This window comes from Emys orbicularis, chromosome 17 (assembly GCF_028017835.1).
Source record: "Emys orbicularis isolate rEmyOrb1 chromosome 17, rEmyOrb1.hap1, whole genome shotgun sequence".
Lineage (NCBI taxonomy): Eukaryota > Metazoa > Chordata > Testudines > Emydidae > Emys > Emys orbicularis.
The window spans coordinates 9,339,651-9,361,226 of record NC_088699.1 but is presented as its reverse complement, the minus strand read 5'-3'; the positions used below and the strand labels follow the sequence as shown (position 1 = coordinate 9,361,226).

The 21,576-nt window shown below is 43.8% G+C and overlaps 1 protein-coding gene across 1 annotated transcript in view; it reads left to right on the top strand.

Annotated features, from left to right (window-relative positions):
- The window catches only part of MSI2 (musashi RNA binding protein 2), a 381,856-nt gene that overhangs the window by 200,792 nt on the left and 159,488 nt on the right, over window positions 1-21,576 (top strand). Inside the window, exon 7 of the mRNA XM_065418114.1 lies at window positions 12,228-12,276. Within this exon, the coding sequence (XP_065274186.1) occupies window positions 12,228-12,276 (49 nt within the window). The remainder of the gene's footprint in view (window positions 1-12,227; window positions 12,277-21,576) is intronic.

The following is a 21,576-nucleotide window of genomic DNA, read 5'->3' as shown; positions in this document are numbered from 1 at the left end:
CCAGCCCCATGGGGTGCTTAAACTCTTTTTAACTATCATCTGGCTGGCCATGGTGGGCAGGGACCAAACTTTTCAGTGGCACTCCAGTTGGGAGTGGGTCTGCCCATGCAGATGTCATTGCAGGATTAAAGCCTTGGTTAGACCCAGGTTTGAATACCATGTTCCAGTCTTGATTCCCACCCAGGCTAATACACTGTTATGAAACATAGTTTGTGGTCTGGCCATGTCACACTCGCTGGACAAAGCCAGTTAAGAGCAAGGGCTGTTAGCTCTGTGTTTCCAAACTCAGGTTAAAGGCTACCGTAGAGAAGGCCAAAGAGTTAAAGGATTTGCGCGGCTTTGAGGGAATTTCAATAATAAATGAACAGCACTTTAACTGCATTAGGGGAAGGAAAAAACTCGCTCAGGGAAGTAGGGGGGCATCTTCTATAGAAAAGGGGGAAATGGTTAAAGTATTTGTTTCTTTGTTTAATTCCACTGTAAGCAAACCCTGAGGCTTGATATGGGGGAACAATTTTTTTCCGACAGTCTGGCATGCTGCATGCATTTGTCTCTGTTAATTTATATGGGGGAAGGTAGTAAATCTGCATGAGCGCGTTGCTGGCTCTTAGATTTCACAAGGGTATTTAAAATAATAGTACCTGACAGTTTACTAGCAGCTAAGAGGTTTTTCTGCTTCAGAAAGCAAAATATTGTATGAGTTGTGCAACGTGTATAAATAATTTGAGGAATTAGGCCAAAGTACCCAGTATGCTTTCAGTGAAGAGCTAAAGACTTGATAGAGCTGTAAAGTTTGCAAATGGGGGAGTCAAAACACAACCCAGATGTGTGTGGTTGAATGTCATCCTTGTTTAATTTCCTTTCTTCCCGAAACTAATCTGAATTGCCAAACGTTAGATTATAGTGCATTATTTCATTTGTCTGGCCTAATTCCTCTTTACCTTGAGCAGATGAAAAACATTGCACTAAATCAGATTGACAGTGCTTGAAACGAAAAAGATCTTAATCCTTCTATGTGTTGATGCAGACATAAACATGAAGAAACACATATTTGTAAGTTCTCAAGGTGGCTTGAATGTGTGGAGACTCGAGTTTTGAATTGGGACAAATTTCTTGATGGCATGACCTGAAGTGTGGAGGGAATATGCTTGCTGTGTATTCATTAGTTACATCTATAAAGGTATAACATTTCCCAGTGTAGATTTTAATGAATGAATGAGACTAAGAATGTAATGAGAGAGCAGAATTTAAATTTAGAAATATAGAAGAATGTTTTATATGTTTCACCTTTCTACCTCCCCAATTTTCTCTCTTGCACACATATAAGCTATTCATTTCCTACTTTATATGATGCTTTTTCTTTGGATTCTCAGCCTCATTCATTCAGTGAAATCTACACAATAACACTGTAACTGCAATGAAATTATTTAATATCTGTGTGATTCCTTTTATTTTGAAAGGCTCCACAAGTGCTTTACAAAGCTATGTTCCTGAATTCCTTCACACATACCCTGTACCCTCTCTTCCCCCCCCAAATGCATCTACTACTGAGATGTAACATGACAATTGCTTAACAGTTATATTGTAAAATAGCAGGTGAAGACTTTAAAAGGTATCTAGCTAAAGCTGCATTGATTTATGGTTATGTTCAGTTCCCGTGGAAAGTTACCTTCAAAAGCCCTAAAAAACTTTATCAATTTTCTTTAAAAACAAAAACAAAACAAAAAATTGTGCAGAAAGTGACGGTGTAGACCCCACTGCTTGCCAAAGCTCATCATTGGCAAGTGGGTGAGTGGATTTTTCAAAAGATTGCAGTAGAACCTCAAAGTTACGAACACCAGGGTTACGAACTGGCCGGTCAACTACACACCTCATTTGGAACCGCAAGTATGCAATCAGGCAGCAGCAGAAATGAGGAGGGGAAACCCCCCTAAATATAATACAGTACTGTGTTAAATGTAAACTACTAAAAGAATAAAGGGAAAGTGTTTTTTTTTTTTTTTTAAGTGGCAAGATAAGGAAACTGTTTCTGTGCTTGGTTCATTTAAATTAAGTTGGTTAAAAACAACATTTTTCTTCTGCATAGTAAAGTTTCAAAGCTGTATTAAATCAATGTTCAGTTGCAAACTTTTGAAAGAACAACCAAAACGTTCAAAGTTAGGAACATTTCCGAGTTATGAACAACCTCCATTCCCAAGGTGTTTGTAACTGTGAGGTTCTACTGTACCTTATTTACAGGCTGTGCATTTCAGCATTCAGTAGCAATAAACTCTGTTCTCCCACTCTTCAAAGCCTGAGATATATTTTTGCAATTAGCAGTCCAGCATTTGTTTCATGGGAATGCAAGTAAATGTCCCGGCAGGCCAGTGTTACACTAATCAGTGGATGTTTCTCTCTGAGCTTGGGCAGTTATACATTTATGCACTGCAGTCTTGGCTCTGCTCACGTGGTGCATGGAGGTGATGATGCTTTTACCCACTTTGGGATCTCAGGCACTTAGATCTATAAATGAAAAGCGCTGTGGACAAGACTGCGGAGCCCACGCTCACCCTTATTTACTCGTACAAGTAGACTCATTGGCTTCAGAGGGATTACTGGTGTGAGTAAGTGCTCACATACAAGACCAAGTTGTTGCTGTTCTTTAATATTATCTACATGAGTATGGATTGCTCTGTGTAAACACTAAGTATTGTTATAATTTCATAGATGTGAATGCCATATAAGTCATGCATGCCTTATACACTGTCGCTTACATAGCTCACCCCTTTCATGTGCCAGGCCATATTGAAGTCACATGATCACACACGAAACATGCACGTCTTTTCTAAAAGCCTGACTCAGAGCCACGAGAGGCAGGAAGCGTGGAAGCGAATCCGAGTTGTTTCCTTCCCCGGGTTTCGCCAAGGCAACTAGCCGGAGAGGAATTGGATGACAGAGAAAGTCAGAGGGGGATTTTTGAAAGGGAGACGCGTACAGTCACGACTCAAGAAAGCCGCATGCCAGCGGCCCGACAACAGATGACACTTCCATGTGACAGCTGTCAGGGACACAGAAAGCAACTGTTTCTTGCCATAAGCGGCTGATGTCAGGCTTGCTCTGTGATTTCCATCTGTGACTTGCTCCCCCTCCATGCATTTACTAAACCACTTCTCTGCATTCTCCCACCAACTCTATGAATGTGGAGCTCTCCAGCAATTTCCCTGTTCCACGGTATCCGCTTGCCATGCTTGGCTGGTGCCTGCCTCCTTTTCGGTGCTGCAGCGCAATTACGTCCACTCTCATTAGCCCCATTTCAGCAGTGCTTAAGCGTGTGCTTAAGTCATTGCTCCTCATTCTCCCCAGTGAGACTGCTCACGTGCTTGAAGTTAAGGATACACTTAAGTATCATGCTGGATGGAGGGTTCTATCCCATGGCGAGCCCTTGGGTGGAAAGGGGGGAGTGCTGGGCATACGGGTGAATATTTACATTTACATTTGTGTCTTGCTGCTTTTTTTCTGGCAATTGATGGGAGAGAAGGAGATGAGGATATTAGATACATGAGATCTCAGCCTAAAAAAGCAAGAGGCTGGAGCCAGCTGGGTTTCCCAGCCCACTTATGTTATACAACCTCCTTCAAAAAACACTCCTCTTTGGGGGGGAGGGGGGTTTGGGAAGGGGGGGGGGTTTCACCCCTTTTCCCTGAGCCCAGTCCTCCTGCTCCCAAGCTTCCCTGGTGGCGTGATGCCTGGCAGTCCCAAACTGCAGAAATCTAAAGAGGTATTGCTGGAGTGTCACGGGCATCATTAAACAGGCCCTGTTTTCCCCACTGCAGTCAATAGAGACACTCATGTTGATTTCAGTTGGTTTTAAATCAAGCCCCAAGTAAGGATCATCGAAATAAAAGCTGCCAAAGAGAGGGGGTGAGATTTTCCTGCAGTCTAAATCTGCCCCCAGCGAAGTTACCATTGACTTCAATGGGAGGAGAATTAGGCCAACACGAAGGCTGTTTGAAAATCCCACCGGAAAGAGAGCTATTAAATTGCACCTTGCCCTTGCAGGAGGAAGGAGTCCATCTTCCCATTAGGACAAGGTCCATATTAAGTTAGATCTCCTTTGGCTGTTTGGGCCTGCCCCATGGGAAAAAGTGAGAGAAGTTACAAACCCTTATGAGGAAGGAAAAATGAAGTTCAGGAAGAATATTGTATGTTCTTCTACTAGGCAGAATCAAATGCTTTCAATTCAGAGCCTCCTGAAGTACAATTAATAGCCATTTTATTTAGGTCATCCTCATTTTGTTGCTTTAAATATATGCAGCTGTTAAAATGGAAAATACCAAGTACATTTATCTCTGTAGATCCTTTTGTGAACGGGTCAGATGTATTTTAAATAACCCTAGGAACTGTTAGGATTATTAAAGCCTTTGGCTCTTCTGGTCTTTTTTCCCCCCTTCCTTTTTCCCTTTCCCTTCTTCCAGACAGTGATTAAAGATCGTGTATCCCTTCCTTTTCCCAGGGCCCTGGGTGGATTGAAAAGAAACATTTAAATAAACTAAAACCTATTACTTAAGCTTTATGTAAGAAACCTATTGTCGTTTTGTTCAGGGGCTGAGCTAGGTGCGTGTGGGGGTGTATGAAGGGTGGAAAGATGTCCTTTCAGACTCCTAAGTATCCATTTATTTATTACTAGTATTATCTTTTGAGTCATATGGCACTTCCCCCCCTCCCCCCCAAAGTGCTGAGACTTTGCGAGCATTCTGTAATACCCTCTCATTTGCTGCTCTTAATTAGTTTGGATTAATCAGCTCCTTAAGCTGCCACATCGAGCCATGTGGGGATAATTGTTTTTGGTTGTATATGTTACTATTTTTCTTTTAAATAACACTTCAGATTGCTGAGTCCTTTTTCGGAGGACTAGCCTTAAGCACTTCTGCATGAAAATCGAGGGAGGTGACCTGCCTGGAGGTTGTGCGCTCAGAAATGAGCCATCCACGAGATGTGATTGTGTTTGTTCTTTTCCTACTTATTCATTCTTCAACGAGAACTTAGTGTCATTGAAAGGTGTCCGATAGGAAAGGAAAACACTCCTTTCTGTCCCCACAAAGCTGAGGGGACATAAACCCTTAGGATTTGGGTTTCTCCTAGGGTTGCCAACTTTTTGATTGCAGAAAAATGAACGCTTTTGTCCTGCCCTGTCCCTTATCAGATGTCCCGTCCCCGCTCACTCCATCCCCCTTCCCTCCGTCGCTTGCTCTCCCCCACCCTCTTTCACTCGCTCATTTTCACCGGGCAGGGGGTTGGGGTGCAGGAGGGGGTTCTGGGCTGGGGCCTGGGAGTTTGGAGCGTGGGGGGTGGTGGTCTGGGAGGGAGTTTGGGTGCAGGAGGGGGCTCAGGGCTGGAGCAAGGAGTTAGGGTGCAGGAGAGGGTTCCGACCGAGGGTTGGGGTGCGGGAGGGGATGAAGGGTGCAGGTTTCAGGCAGCACTTACCTCAGGCAGCTCCCGGAAGTGGCCGGCATGTCCCTTTGGCTCCTAGGAGGAGGAGCCAGGGAGCTCTGTGCGCTGCCCTGCCCGCAGATGCCGCCCTCACAGCTCCCATTGGCTGTGGTTCCCAGCCAATGGGAGATGCAGAGCCGGTGCTCGGGGCAGCGCCTGCGCCAAGAGCAGGGGCAGCACGCGAAGCCCCCCTGGCCGCCCTGCGCTAGGAGCTGGAGGGACATGTCGGCTGCTTCCGGGAGCTGTGCAGAGCCGGCCAATGTGGCCTACCAGACTTTTAGCAGACCAGTCAGCTGTGCTGACCAGAGACGTGAGGGTCCCTTTTCAACAGGGCATTCCGCCTGGCAACTCTACTTTCTCCTCCCTGATGCATCTCAACCGTTTGAAGGGGTGAGAAAGGAGCTTACTTTCCTTGTACATTTATACTTTGACATCCCTATTGCCTTCCAAGAAGAGCACCAGTTGCAGTGGTGGTTTTGTAATACAAACACCTGCCCACAGCAAATCAGACAAATGCGTTTTTCATAACAGCCACTGAGCAGCCATCAGACGGTCCAACTTCCTGGCCTCTTAATAACCTGTTCTATTTTGAACTGTTCTCTTTTTCCTGCCTTGATTCCTATTCGCTGTTCACCAAACTTCTTCATAAAGCTCCATTGTTAAATGCCCAGTTCCCCCAGGCTTTGATTAAGAATCTTTTCTTCAGATTATCCACAGTAAAATGGCTCCCACTTGCTGTATCAGAGCAGAGACAGGAAGAGCAAGGCCTCCTTTCTCCACAGCATTTGAGGTCAGCTGAAATGCCAGGTTAATAGTCCCTAGATTTAAACATGAAGGGGTTGGGGGCAGATAGTTTCAGCTGAGGGACTTTGGAACTTTCTCCACGCTCAGGGTATGTCTACACTACAAAACAAGTGTGTTCTTAACTCAGGTTAGCTAACTCGGGTTAAAATAGCAGAGAAGACACAGCAACTTGGCTTTTAACTTGGGTGAGCAGTTCAAACCCAGGCTGCCCTATAGGCATTAACTCAAGTGGCTAACCTGAGTTAAAAGTCGAGTTGCGGTGTCTTCTCAGGTTTTAACCTGAGTTAGCTAACCTGAGCTAAGAACACACGTTTTATTTTGCAGTGTAGATGTACTCTCAGACTGACAGAGTTCAAGCATTGACCATCAGGGCACATGTCAAAGCCCACTCTCTCAGCCTTGCTCTGTGAAGGCAGGTTCTCTGGGGGTGAGAAGTGTTTTACTTCACAATAAAAGCCTTGTAAAACTCAATTATGTGTAGCTGAGTATTTTTTCTCTGGTACCCAAAGAGCCTCTTTATGTGATAGCCACCTCACCTAACACAGGATTGAACTGGAGATCATCATCAAATCATTAGTCTCTACAGCTTGAGCTAAAGATCCAGGCTCTGTAGTTGAGGGTTATGTAATATACTTATGCTCTAATAAATGTGTTAGTCTCTAAGGTGCCACAAGTACTCCTGTTCTTTTTGCGGATACAGACTAACACGGCTGCTACTCTGAAACCGATCAGTGGGTTACACTAGGCGTTTTACAATACAGGTAGAAAAGCAAGTGCTTTAGCTAATTATATTACAGTACTATAACATTACCCCTCTATAGCGCTTTTTTTCTGATGATCTCCGAACAATGAACAAACATTGTCAGCCTCACAAAGAGCCCTGCACAGTAGGTCAGTAGTTTATCTTTGGTAAGTCACTGCACCTCCCTGCCTCATTTATCCATCTGTAAAGTGGGGATAATTATTCTTTTTCACCTCTGTAAAGCACGGTGAGGTCAACAGATGAAACCGATTATGATTGGTGACTTGCTCAGGGTCACACAGCAAGTCCGTATCACAGCTAAGAGTAGAAGACAGGAGTCCTGTCTTCCAGTCTCATCTCTCACCACTAGACAAACTTCCATACTTTTAAGATAAGTTAGTGGTTGCATGTTTTTAATCAAGATCTGGAAGATTTGCTGCATCCGGCTACCCCTAATATAGTCGAACAGGAGAAATCCCAGGGTGAACCAAAGGGTTAACTCATGGATCTTTATTGGGCATAGCAACCAAACCTACTTAAGTTTCATTTGTGCAGATCTTTTATCCTCCTCACCTCCCGAAATAGAGAGAGAACAATATGCTTACTACTGGGTTTACTACCGGTTACCTTTACTGTGTCCCTTATTTCTCCTTGATGAAGACTTAAACAAGCCACTTGTGTTTGATTCACAGAGAACCGTGAGAAACAAGCTGTGTATGTGAAGCAGTGTGGGTTTTTTTCATTCTATTCAGCCCTTTGTATATTCAGATTCTTCTAGTTTCAGATCTTGCTGTTCTGCCAGATTTCCATAGCATTGATAGGTTTTCTGAATTAATAAGTTTCTTCCCTCCCTTTCTCTTTCCCTCCCCCTCTTCCCTTTTACTTTTGCAACTGGTGAAAAGTTTTTCTAAGCGCGCAGCCTTATCCATATTGATTTTTCTTTCTCCCCTGTCTAAGTGGCTCTTAGATGTTTTATTTTGTAAAGCGTTAATAGAATTTTTCTTTCGCCATTGCACTTTATCTATTCAGGAGTCATTGAGAAGTCCTATTGTGTCACCGGACTATGGAGGAAAGAGGCTATTCTTCTGTTACAATGGCTGCCCTAAAAATAATGCGGGGTGGGGTTAACTCAGAAAGGGCAGAGACGGAGATAAAATGTTCTGACCTTAGGAAACAGAAAAGATAACCAATTAGGCATTGCTGAAAGTGCACCAGCTGGCTTAAAAACACCCTGCTGCTTTCTAAGGGTATATTTTAACCAGAAGTTGGTCAAAATCAGAAACTCAGCTCCAACAGAACTGATTCACCCCTTTGAATTTTGCGGGGTTTCAGAGTTGAACCCCTGGATCTGTAACTCTCTTTTGTGGTTTTGCTTCTGAGCCAAAACTTTTACAGTCCTATTCCCAGTGTGGACAAAGCACAAAGGTCACGAAGATGGTTTAGCTCACATGGATTCCACCCAAAGTGGCAGAAATCTCCCCCAGCCCACCCCAGGAAGTCTGTGTTACTATTATTTATTTGCCCACTAAAGACCCTGACCAAGCCCGGGATCTCATTGTGGTAGGTGCTGTGCGAACACATAGCAAGAGCTTTGGACCAGATCTGTAAAGGTAATTAGGTGCCTAACTCCCACCGAAGTCACTCTAAGGGCGAGAAATCGTCAATTTCCATTTGACAAATGGGGAACTGAAGCACAGAGTTGAAGTGTCTCTCCCCAGGACACACAGCAAGTCCACGGCTGAACCAGGAACTACATTTGCATCTCCCCAGAGCCAGTCCAGTTCCAAGACCATCCCTCCTCTCTCATCAGGATTTGGGCAGTGCTTGGAGGAGTGAGATGATGATGGCCCAATAGGCTGAAGTCTGTGTTGTCACTTCTGCCATCCACAGTTGAGGAGGGAAAGGGTTGTTGAAAACTGCAGCTCAGGTTTTAGCCTATTGAAGTCCTGCCTGATGAGACTCTTAGCCCTGGGTTACACTGCAAACTTATGTGGGTATAACGACGTCATTTGGGTGTGGAAAATCCAACCCTGTGAGCGATGCAGTTACACTGCCGAACTCCCGGTGTAGACAGCACTGTGTTGATAGGAGGGCTTCTCCCATCAACATAACTACCATCTCTCAGGGAGCTGGCATACCTACGCTGACAAGAGCTCTCCCGTTGGCATAGCCAACGTCTTCACTGAGCACTGCAGCGGCACAGCTGCAGCTCTGTACGCGTAGGCCAGGCCTCAGTCGCACAGCAAAAGTAAGTCAGGATCAGAGCAGAGTGAAATTTTTTATGGACAACTTTTTTTCAGAGAAAAATGCAGATTCAGCAACACCAAAACGTTTCACTAATTCATGTCAGTTTCAATGAACTATTTTGGTTTATTAAAAAAAAAAAAAAAACCACTAAAAAACTGAAACGTTTTGATTTTTTTCAGATCAAAAGAACTTTTTGTTTTAAGATGTCCTCTAATTAAAAAATAAAACATTAAAACGTACTTGAAATCCAACCTAAGTATTTCATTCAGTCGGAAATGAATTTTTTTTACATTTTAATTTGACCCTAAACAATTTTTTTTTTCTTTTCAACCAAAAAGAAATCTGTTATTTGCACAAATTTGTAATTTGTGAGTAGTCCAGATCTTGTCCCTTGTGGTATTTTTAGTGGAGATGGGGAGAAATAAGTAAAGGGCCAAAGCATTTTTTTTCCTTCTGTAGTTCATCTCTAAAGAAGGATGTGTATTTCCAACGCCCCTAGTAAACTGTTGTTCAGTAAAGAGGGAGGAGTTTGGGGAATTAACAGTGCACAGAGACCAGCACTGTGCTAATCAGCTTAGTGCTGTCATCTGGGGTATGGATGAGGTGTTGTAGGATCAACATCACCCGGTGCATTACTTTCCCTTTGGACACAGAGTTGTTCCCCTTGTTGATGAGTGCTGCGGAGCGATGCCCTTTGGGCACCTGTTTGTTCAGCCCTTGTTTCCTAGCTACCAAAGCAGCCTTTTAAAACAACACAAACTTTAGCCTCTGTGTTGGTCGAGCTGCTACAGCAGGCTAAAGAATCATGCTCTGTTAGCCTGGGTCATAGGCTCCCCGTGGCCAGAGAAACTTACCCTGTGCTTCAGATGTCCACGGCCGTTCAAATCCCTGTACAAGGCACTACTTTGTAATGACACCCCTGGTCGAGGATTGAGGCTTCTGTCCTTGTTACGGTCGTGAGAACCGTTCCACGCTGTACATTCTAATTGTGTTGCATCTGGGTCAGAAGACAACAGTGGTAGGACTGGGCCTCTTGTTATGTTTGTATTTAGAGTGCAAATGAGCCCTGGGAGCCCTCTCCAGGCTGGGGTTGGGATTTTGGACAAAGATTTTGTGGTGAGAAGTGTCCTAAAGCTGTACTGTGTAGACTGACGAGCATGGGGACAAAGGAGTGTTCAGCGCACAGTTTTCCTCTGGTGATGCACAAGGTGGTTATGGGTGAAGAAAAGAGAACGCATGTTGTTCAGAGAAACTGGGCTAGCTGCTAAACATGATTCTGATCCCTGTGTGCTTGAGGCCTTTGAGAATTTTAACAATCACTGATCAACCCGTAATTCCAGGGCACAGATGAGTGCTAGGGGAATTGTCCTTATTTACTCTCTAACACTGACACCTGTGTGTTGTTTTTTTTTGTTTTGTGGTGTTCTTTTATGGGGTAAGGAAGGGGAGTGGGGCGACAGGACAATATACTTAATTTAGTTCAGATTCTCATTGTGCCAGTGGTTTAGGTCCCATGCATGCTGCGGATGAAGGATTAATCAGAATGAAGGAAGCATGTTACATCCTTTCAGATCAGGCTGTTTCCAACACATTCGTGCAAACTAATGTGAATGGGACTCGGCTGTGTTAGCTGAAATGGGGTTTAAAAGAAGTCTAAGCACAGTTTGAGGTTTTACTGTGTTGCAGTTTCTACTGGATCATGGAAACTGCCTCCAGTGCTGTAATAGGGACAGATGCACCCTGTGTTTTTAATCACTCTCCGAAATTATCCTACTGCCCTGCAAAGTCTAAGGCTGTAACACCGTGCATGCGTAAAGCATGCAAGATGGAGCTATCCTCGGGGACTGTCATCTAACTGCATCACCTGCATGGTCATTTTTACAGGGTGGGTGCCATTGCAGAGTGACTCTTCAAAGAAATCAGTTTTTCTAAAATGAGTGGGTAAATATGTTAAATTTGTTTTGGTGCGGGGGAATCCTCGGTAGAATTCAATAGAGATGAACCCAACTGTAGAAATTATTGTAAAAAAATTAGAGTTGAATAAAGAATGAGATCCATTCTGTGGCTTGGAGTTTGTATGTTTGTTTTTCACCATCACCTCTTCTAAAGCAGAGAGAGAATTCTTTATTCAATCGTAGTTAAAATGGTCTATTAAAAGATTATAATTTTCTGTTAAATTCTATAGGACTTTGCCATAAGCCTGCAGCATCATCCTGCTGAAGTTCTGGAGTCTCTGAACAGTTTAAAATACAATATACTTAAAAAGAAATCCCCGCACAGCCTCAGTCAAAAATAAGTGTAAAATTTAGGTGTGGCTGTACAGATTAAATGTAGGTGGAATAAATCATGCAAAGAGTGATGAAACTTGAAAGTGATTTTTGTTGCACTTTAATACATTTCATCAGGCAGCCCTCTCTTCTGAAGTGGAAATGCCAAACCTGATGCAAATTAAACCTCTGTCCCCCTCCCTTCCTCCTGTTGCTTTTCAAAAGGCCTCTTGAAAACCTCTGAATACCTTTTTGGCTGACCAGATTTTGCCCCTCACATACTTTTTGAAATCTTCTAATTCCCAACCAGCACGTTGATAGCCGCTGGAGAAGTCATAGGCTTGATTTGCATCACTGACTCTGGGGCCCCTTCTTATCTCTCTCCAGCTGCCTCAGAAGAAGAACGGAGGAAAAAAAGTGACTTGGATGTTTGTGCTTTTTAGGGCAATAAAACTTTAAAAGTGCGTTTTCCCTCTAGGATCAAATGCCAGCTAGGCTTTGTGTTGACGGTGGCAGGTTTCCAAAAGAAAGAGCTGACTCCAGGCAAAGGAAATGAGATATGATGAATCCATGTGGCCTGCTATACCTGAATTTACCCTGCCACTACCCCAGCCTTGCCTCCCCAGTACTTGACTTATTTGTATGTCTTCATTAACCTTGTAGCAAATGTACTAAAACATGCCTCTTCTGTCTTGCAGGTAGAGGATGCCATGCTTATGTTTGACAAGACTACCAACAGGCATAGAGGTAAGAGAGTGCATCTGAGTGCAGATGCCACATTTTATAATTGGCAAATGCAAAAACTCTGTGTGGTGAATGTAACACTGCAGGTCTGGCTGGCCCAGTGGCCTCAACAGCAGCGTTCAGTGCTGCCATGCCAGGAGACTGGGATCTGAGCCACCTCCCCATGTGCCATGACCATGGCGGAGGTGGGCGTGCTTGGGCCTCGGTTTTTGTGTGTGTCTGGGGGTAGCTTGGATTTCTCAACAGTGACAACTCTTCTGGCCGCTTTCTAGAGTCCTGTCTTCGTGGCCCAAAGAAAGTCCTATTCAGCTTGACTTTGGTGGAAGGATGATTGCTGGGATATGTGGCCTTGTGTGGAGATAAAAGTGTGGCAGACTGGGGGGATCATTAGGCATCTGATGCTGAGGTGGAAAGGGACAGAGTAACATTTAGAGCTGGAAGAAATTTTCAGAGTTTTCTCCCTGGTCACCCGTCTTCTGGCCCAACAAAGATGTATGGCAAGTGAGTCCAGCCTTAAGTACTAAGGGGATAAGCACTCACTCAGACCTCTCCATGTTTTGTACACGTGACATACTCTGAAGCCCCATAACAGATATCCGCCTGTTTACACTTGAGGATAAGCAAGAACATTAACTTGCAATTCCCTTACTTCAGTGTAGCTTAGACCAGATTGGGCCCAATTGCCAACTGGCTTCCACCCACTTGCTAAATGTGTGCACACACACAGGGCACGTGCACACTTGAATGCATGTGCAAGTCTTATACTAGCAGCTAGAAGCAAGCCTGGATGTGCAAATTGATGATGCCAGTGTTACAGGTTCATTTTTTCCCTTAGAAGTAAGACACCTGTCACCCTTTAGCCCATTGCGATCTTTTCACAGCCTCTTCCCCCTCCCACCCCCCCACCCCCCCATGCTGCTGCTCAGAGACTGTGTTCCCAAATGCTCCCTCTCCGTTGTAGTCACCAGTTACAGCTTGGGAACTGGAGGCTGGATGTATTTACAGTACAGGACACTGACCACGTGCACAGCAAAGCATCAGTGTGGCACTTAGATCCTCTGATTCTTCCTTCTAGGATCCTCTTGTACCGTGTCTCCCTCCTTCAGTCCCTCTATCTCCCATCTTCTCTGCTTAACCGTTTCGCCTCTCTGCTGCCTCTCAGTCTGCATTTCTTCTGAGTCCCTCTCTGCTCCTTGCCCTGCTAGTCTAACACCAAGGAGCCCATTTTCAAGGCAGAATGAGACCAGTCTTCTTGTCTCCTCCTTGTACTGGCCACTTTGGGGGGAAGCTGCTACCAAGTGTTTGCAAAATGCTCCCTAACTAACTTCCACGGGCTAGTGGGCCATTTTCCAACATAGCTACCTTCCCTCTGAGGATGGGAAGGGAAAAGTGTTCTCACTTGATGTCAGTTTTGAAGTGTGTGCTTTCATTTCCATTTATTCTTCCTGCTGCCTAGGTTGGGTTTATGATCTCTGTTTGACACATCATTGCTGAAGTAGTTAGAAACAGATGGGAGGGGAGATGCAGGAGCCTTTCCAAAATCAGTCCCTAGATGGTGCCTTCAAAACACAGACATGCACTTGGATGGGGTAACAAATGGTGGGCACCAGTCTGCATGTGGACTTGATTATTTATTTTATTATTCTAGTGTTGTAATGGACGTGGTGTTTTATGCTAGTGTTGTAGGACGTGGTGTTTTATGCCGGATAAAAGGTGGAATCCCTGCTTTAAGGGACTTGCCACCGTGCGCAGACGAGGCTGCGTGATGAATGGAATAAATGGGCTTGCAGGAGAAGGGAGGATACTTGGGATACGTTGGCTGTCCCTCGTGCTTGGAAGATGGCGTGGAGTGAGAAGTGAGCAAAGGAGGACGTGGGAGCTGTGTGGAGTGAAGCGTGATTGGGAGATTAGGGAGTAGGAAGAGATGAGGCAGGGAGATAACAATTGCTCTGGAATGCAAACGTGGCCCTGTGTGGTTAGATCCTGTAATTTAGGATAGGATTTTCCATGCCACCAGCATCACCCTAACTCAGCTGCTTTCCAAATCAGTAGGAGTTTAGGTCAGTGCTGAGCGCTTTAGAAAATCTCACTCCGTAGTTTCCTCCTTTCATTTGCACCGTTGACCCGAGTTCTCTGCTTTGCTGGCAGGAGTCTGGAATTTATAAAACAAAACGCCAGCCAGTGGTTTGAGGTAAGAATGTATGATGCGTTGGGGTGCACGGGAAACAAGGGCTCTGGGAACCCCAGTGTATCACTTTGAGCCAAGCATCCTTAAAGCAAGTAATAAGGATGCATTCCACAGATATTTAAGGAGCCATTTGGTCTAATTATCCTTAATGAAGGAGTGGAGCGAATGCACCCCAATTATGAGGGACTTGGGTCTCAGTGCTAGAATAAATATAATTCCCCCAACCCCATCTCCCCTCCTAAAACTGCATGTTTCATGTCTCACTGGATCAGGTTAAGCTGTTTTCAGTCTGAAGGTCTGACAGCTCTGGAAAACATCATGGGAAGATGTTGGAGGGGGAAGCAGTGAGCAGTGGTGGTGGTGGTTGTACTATTTCTTTGTACTGGAGTAGTACCTAGGAGCCCTAGTCCTGGATCCCCATTGTGTTAGGTGCTGCATAAACCCAGAACAAAAAGTTGGTCTGTGCTCCAAAGAGCTTCTGATCTAGTCTCAGTGTAAGACAAGAGCCAAAAAGTGGATACATGCAGATGGATGGGGAGGATGTTTTGTGGCTGGTTTGGATTAATTGGTGTGCTGCTTGCAGGCAGCATAATGGTGCCATGTAAAATAGAAATAATGAAGGCACTTGAGTGGGTGTCAAGCACTGGGCTTTGCTGTTTGTTTAAAGGATTAATTAATGCCCTGGAAGTAAATGATAGTAACTGTCTATTGACACCTTTCCTTGCCTGCATCTTGAGCAAAGTGCAAGTAGAACCAGTTCCCTCCAATCACACCTGCATCTATCCATTGGTTAGCCTTGAGTTTCTGGTGTTGCCTTCCAGCAAAGATCGCTCAATGTAACAAATGGGATTGAATATCGATTTGTGCCCACCAGGAGGGGAAGACAAGTTTGTGGAGCTGGAATCACAGCTGTGGTCTTTGTATCCCCCCCAGGCTGAAATTGCCAATTGACCATTATTATTGATTTATTTATATTACAGTAATGCCTGGAGCCCCCAACTGAGACCAGGGCCACCTGGTGCTATATAAACACGTAGTGAGAGACAATCTCTGCCCTGAACAGCTTACAGTCTAAATAGACTAGACAGACAGGGTGGGAGAAAAGGAGTACAGTTTATTCCCACATTGCAGATGGAGGAACTGGTACACAGAAGGACTGAAGCGTCTCACCCAAGAAGTCTGTGATAGAGCTGGGAACTGAATTCAGATCATTGAATTTCCTGTTCAGTGTCTTAACCACAAAACTGCCCTTCCTTCCATTGATGTTAAATCTCTATTCACAGCTTTCAGGGGGGATTAAGGCAGGATCTCTGAGATCAGGGCCCTGTGGAGCAGGGAGGGGCAGTCAGTGCAGTGAAAGTATTCAACGGCAGCAAATTACACAGCTATCTGCTTCACTTGAGAGGAGGCTCAAGGACCGAGGGCTGGTCTACACGCGGTTTTTACACTATTTTAACTTTAAATCCGTTTTAGAAACCAAATCAGTGGAATTCCTGAGCAGGGGTCACAATTAAGTGTTTATATCAGGCCTGATCTACACTTAAAACTAGGTTGAGATAGCTACAGCACTCAGGGCTGTGAAAAACCCACACCTCTGAGCAACATACCTACGCTGACCGAACTCCGGAACAGCTGCAGCTAGGTCAACTGGAGAATGCGTCCATTGACCTGGCTACCATCACTTGGGAACGGGGATTTTCTACAGCGATGGGCAAACCACTTCCGTTGCTGTAGTTTGTGTATACGCTATGGGATTACGGTGGCCTAGCTATGCTGCTGTAGCAGCTGCAGTGTAGACATGGCCCCAGTTTAGATCGTGTGGATTGCAAGCTAAACTATTATAAGTGTGTCCGTATCAGGGACTCCCGCTGACTTGACTCAATCCATTTTCATTAAATCGGTGCAAAAATGATGAGAAGAGACAGAACCCCTTAGAAGAAGACCAAACAGAGCTATTTGGGAAGAGGAAACCAGTCATAAAATCTTTTTTTTTTTTTTTTTAATCCCTCTTCCACCCCCCCCCCCAAATTTGAAATTTCAACATTCAACAACATTTTATGCAGCCCATAGTTGATCAAAGAAACAAGGGGGAAATGCTCTTTGTTGTCCTTTTTTAGTTTAAAGTTAGCCGTTCAGAAATTGTCAAATTCGAAATTTCAAATATTTCAACCAGGCCCAGGCAAGTGTCTATAAAGGGAGAAGCGGACTGGGAGGGAATTGATCCTGGGCTAGTCTGGAAAAAGGAGAGTGTCTAGGCCTGTCCTGAATTGCGAGTGGGATGGACAGGCTGAAATTTTGGTGCGTCCTGCAACCCATGTATTCTTAATCCATCCACAGTCTCTTTAAAAGTACAAATCATGGCTAAGGGTGAGCTGCCTCAAAGACCTGTTCATTTCCTTATCTCCGTGTACAGGAGAAACAGTTTAGCAGAAACTCTAGGTAGGTAGGCAGCCAGCACTTGGCTATCTGACCATGAGCATCTCGACTATACAGCCACTTATCTTGGGTGCAGCCCATCCATTCCCTTCTAGCCTTATATTCTGTACAGATTGCCTGGAACGTATGCTAAATGTAATCCTGTAAAGTCTTGAGATGTAGGAATTAAAAGCCAGAGTTCTTGCTTTATTCATTTCCTTTAGACTTGAAATTAGGTCTTAAATTTGGCACGTGTCTTTAATGGCAGCATAATTTGTTTTTTCTTTGAAGCAGCGTGATCTGTGGGAATGAGCACCAAAAACTGTTGAATTCTAATCTTAGCTGACTCACACAACCATTCTGACTCGCTTTTCTCATCTGTAAAAGGTGATAACTGTACTTCTTTAAAGATACCACCATTATAGGACTCTTGGAGGTTTCAGGCGTGCTAGAGTTTTTTAAAACCCAAGAGTGAGAATTCTGTGTTGATGGTATCTCAGAGGAAGCAGAATCACTAGGTAATTTGCCCTTACCTACCACACAGGAGTGATGAAGATTCAGTGCTCTGAAAGTTGACTCAGGATTACTTTCAATGGGAATTTCCAGTAGTATTAAATAGGAAGCATCTGTCTCTCAGTATATGGCTCCCTCTGTATGATATAGATGTTACACTACAAACATCTCTCTGCTTTAACATGTTACGGGGGAAAATAAAAACCTGACATGGCTCATGATTTCTTCCCCCAAGTGGAAACAGATCTTAACAGCTTATGTAATTTGTCTTTCAGACTCCAGCCACTTAAGTGTTCCTGTGTTTACTCTTTGTGCGGGCTTGCTTGACTGATACAGTTATTGTCTGAGCCACAAAAGTGTCAGCTTCTTGGAGTAATGTATATAGCTCATTTGTTTAGGGAGACTGCCAAGAAGTTTAGAGTATTCTGAGTAAAGTCAAGAAGTGCTACAAGCCCTGGAAATTAGTATGGGGATAGCGGCCAAACCCGATTTCCTAGAACACTAGGACCGCTGGCTTGAGCGTGTTGCCTCATCCTCTGTCTCTATGGCAGAATCAGGAGACTTGAGCTCATGACACACTCCTTCTAAATTATTCATTGTGTGTTTCAGTTTGCTTCAGTAGAGAGCCTAGTGACAGTTGGTTGCTGGAGTACAAAACCTTGCAGATAATCTTTTTCCCCCTCACCACTATCTCTTCCATAAAATACTTCTATTTAAAATTGCAGTACCCAACAACTGAGCAAAAACAAAACTAAAAAACTAAAATACTTGAAGGGCTGAGATTTTCAAAGCCACCAAAGAAATTTGAACACCCAAATCCCATTAGAAATCAATGGGAACTCTTTGTCCAAGCCCTTTACCTAATTTTGGAAGTCCAGCCCCAAATGGCTTCCTTTATTTTGAGGATATTTCCAACCTCTTCTTTTCAGCCATCCTGAAAACAGACATGACGTACCCTTCCCCGGTCAAGATCTTCAGTTGCTTATGGTGTTTAAGAGCAATGTTACGTGGGGCTTGTCTTTGGCACAAGGAGGGCTACGTTTCCTCTCTAACCTGGTCCAGTGGGATGACAAATGTAAGGAGCACCAAGGGGCTAATTCCTCGGCAAGGCAGAGATTTAGCCAGACTGAACGTGCTCCAGCGATTTTTTTCTACCCACCACTCTCCACGTTCTTTGCTTAAACTCTACAGACTAAGAAGTGGCTTACGCAACACACGGCAGGTGGCCCAAGCAGTTGTATTCCAAAATTAATATGGATTCAGTACTTTTTCTTTCTTGAGGCGTTTGCAGCTTCAGTTTGCAGGCTCCTACTCTGGGATTTTTATTGTCTACCTACTCTGTCTGAGAATTACATTTAGTAATTCATGAAAGTTACTTCCTCTTCTACCTCAGAGGCTGTAGTCTTTGCCCTTTCCTGGCATGTATAGGTCGGGAGCACAGTAGGTAGAATCCTGAGATCCAAGGGAATGCATCATCTCGCAGCATAAACAGACTGCACAACTATAATGTGTTGGGTGAAGTCTGTGTGGATTTTGTTGCCCTCTAATGGCTGACCCAGAAAGAAGATAAAAGCTATACTCTCTAGGCAGCTGGTGGAGATGCTCTGTTAGTTCAAATGGCAGAGGCTTTTGTTTTTGAACCCAAAAGTCCTGGGTTCTAATCCCCTCTAGGACCAGGGGTCTGGTTCTGCACACACATCCCATGTATATCTACCCTTGCTCTTGCCTGCTGACTCCAATGGCAGTCTCTTCACAGGATTATCTGCTGCCCAAACCCAAGGATTAACTCTACCTGGTAGGGTAGTGCTGTTCTGCTGGGTGCCACTGTGGGGATGGGGGGAGGCTGCAGTGTAGCGTTAAAAAAATCAAACAGTGATGAGTTTGTCTTCCCTTGTGTTCTGCAGTCAAGATTCTCCTTGTGCCTTTCCATTCTGATCTCAAGGTGATCCTTGATGCGTCTCCTGTGTGTGGCACTGTGCTGCCGTAAGCACTTTCCAAACCACCCGGGCGCTGGGAAACATTTATGTTTGTGCTTTAACAGCTCCAATTCAGCTATTTTTATGTACACTTCAGGGGAAGATGGAATATTGTGTTTGGTAGCCCTGTGTTATCAGGTGCGAGCCTGAGTGATAAGCCCTTAGAGGATGGATTCTCCTGTCAAAAACAACTTTCCATTATCTTATCTGAAGAAAAGTTTCATAACTACTGAAGTTGAGGGCTATGTAGACAGAGGGCACCTTTGCTTCTAAAAAGCCCCAGTCCCTTAATGCAAACTGGGGGGTGGGAGCGCCCTTTACCTGGAGGAAGGGAAGCAACAAGTTTTTAGCAGTTCTGTGATATTTTTATTTTATTGGCTTTGATTTTTTTTTTATAGTCTTGTTTTACTACATTCACTCAATAGTGTCTCTCTTCATATTAGCGTCCTTACGTGAATTGTTTGAAAGAGTCCTGAAGGACTGGGAAGTGAAGACCCAACCATTCATTCAGGACTAACAGATGCTGAAATGCCCATTGAAAGAGATCTTGCCATTTCCAGTATAGGCCACTTAAACTGGACTTGGGTCTCCATCTTGTGTGGCATTGAGCACTTCAGCTGACCAGGGAGTTGCGGATGATCAACAACTTACAGGAGCATTCAACACCTTTTAGGATCAGCTCCACAAACTTACCAAGCTGTTTCCCGGAGAACTGACTTTATCCCAGTGGTAGTGAATGGCAATGACTGTTAGTTGAGACAGTATTAGCTCAAATTTCTCCTGATAGGGGAAGCAGTTGGCTGGTGCTAAAACATTTTGCTGCTTGAGCAGATGCTATATAGATATTACATGCTAAACTCTGGATCTTTGTCTGCCAAATAAAGGTGAAAAGAAGGAACAAATATCACCTTAAATGAAATGCAGTGAGTCATCTTTATTCTTGTGTTTTATGTCATTAAGTCTTTGCAGACGCTTTTTATTTGAACAAGTGGCCACTCCTAATCAGGCTCGTAAGTTGTCTACCGGGTTGTTGTAATGAAGAGGGTTCTGCTATATCGATCCTGTATAAAGCACCCCAGATTTTTACCAGTTATTACGTTCTGATTGGATTTTGAAACCTGTTTACAATGCAGGAGTGTGCAGTGGCAGTGTGAATAGCAATCCTTGAAACCACTTTTGGGTTAGTCTTAATTCTCAAAAAAGACAAAGAAAAGAGAAGTAGTTGATAAATGTCTGTTGTGATTTGCTCTAGTTACTACGCCAGAGGCAAGGAAATGGGGAAAAATATTAAAATTCAATTTCTTTCTAGAAAGGATGATAAATACAGTGTAACTTGTCTAGATGTGTAACATTAAATAGTAAATCTAAATAATACTCAATATTAACCAGGGATACAGGGTAGATTTTCAGAACTGCTCAGCATTGGCCTAGCTCTGCTCTCATCTGAAGTCTATTGGAAGTTTTGCAAGTCCCACACATAGCACTTTCCAATAACCTGGTATAACCACTGTTGGACCTCCAAAATATGAAAATAGCATGATTTGCCAACCATTTTTTGTTGCGTGTGGTGGTCTCTCATCTGGCTGTCCATTCCTAGATGCTGTCTAATAAAAGTAGTATTCCAAAGGTATTACATTTCATCCCTATCTGCCTTCCTGTACTTATTGGAGGATGCAAAAATCCATTTAAGTGTTTAATTGATGGAATGGTCTGCTCTTGCATTACTGGGTGAAAAACAATCCGCTGGCTTATTCCTATGCAATATAATAATAGCTTGCAATGGTTCTTTTTTTAGTTTGGTAATTTCATTGCAGCAACTTGCACCTGATGAGCTAATACTTACAAAGCAGAAGTTACTGGTTCAGCTTAGCTGATAATAATATTAGCCATTTCTTAGTGGAAGGAAAATATTGCCAGTCTGCTTTTTCTGCCCTCTAAGGAGAGAGAAAGAGAAATGCTCAAAACTTTTTCGAAGATTGCTTTCTTTAGTCCATAGAAAGTTGATAGAGCTTGTTGGAAAATACTGGGTTAATCGTGAAAGGATTTAGTTATTGGAAAAAAGTTGATTTTGTAACCCTTGTAGACCCCAGATAAAATCTTGAATTCTGCATTAGTTATTGATCTTGAGGGCTGGAAAGAATCTCACAAGATGATGTCCTTCTAACTTCATTATGTAAGAGAGCTCTAGAAGGCATACGAATTTGCTGCCTA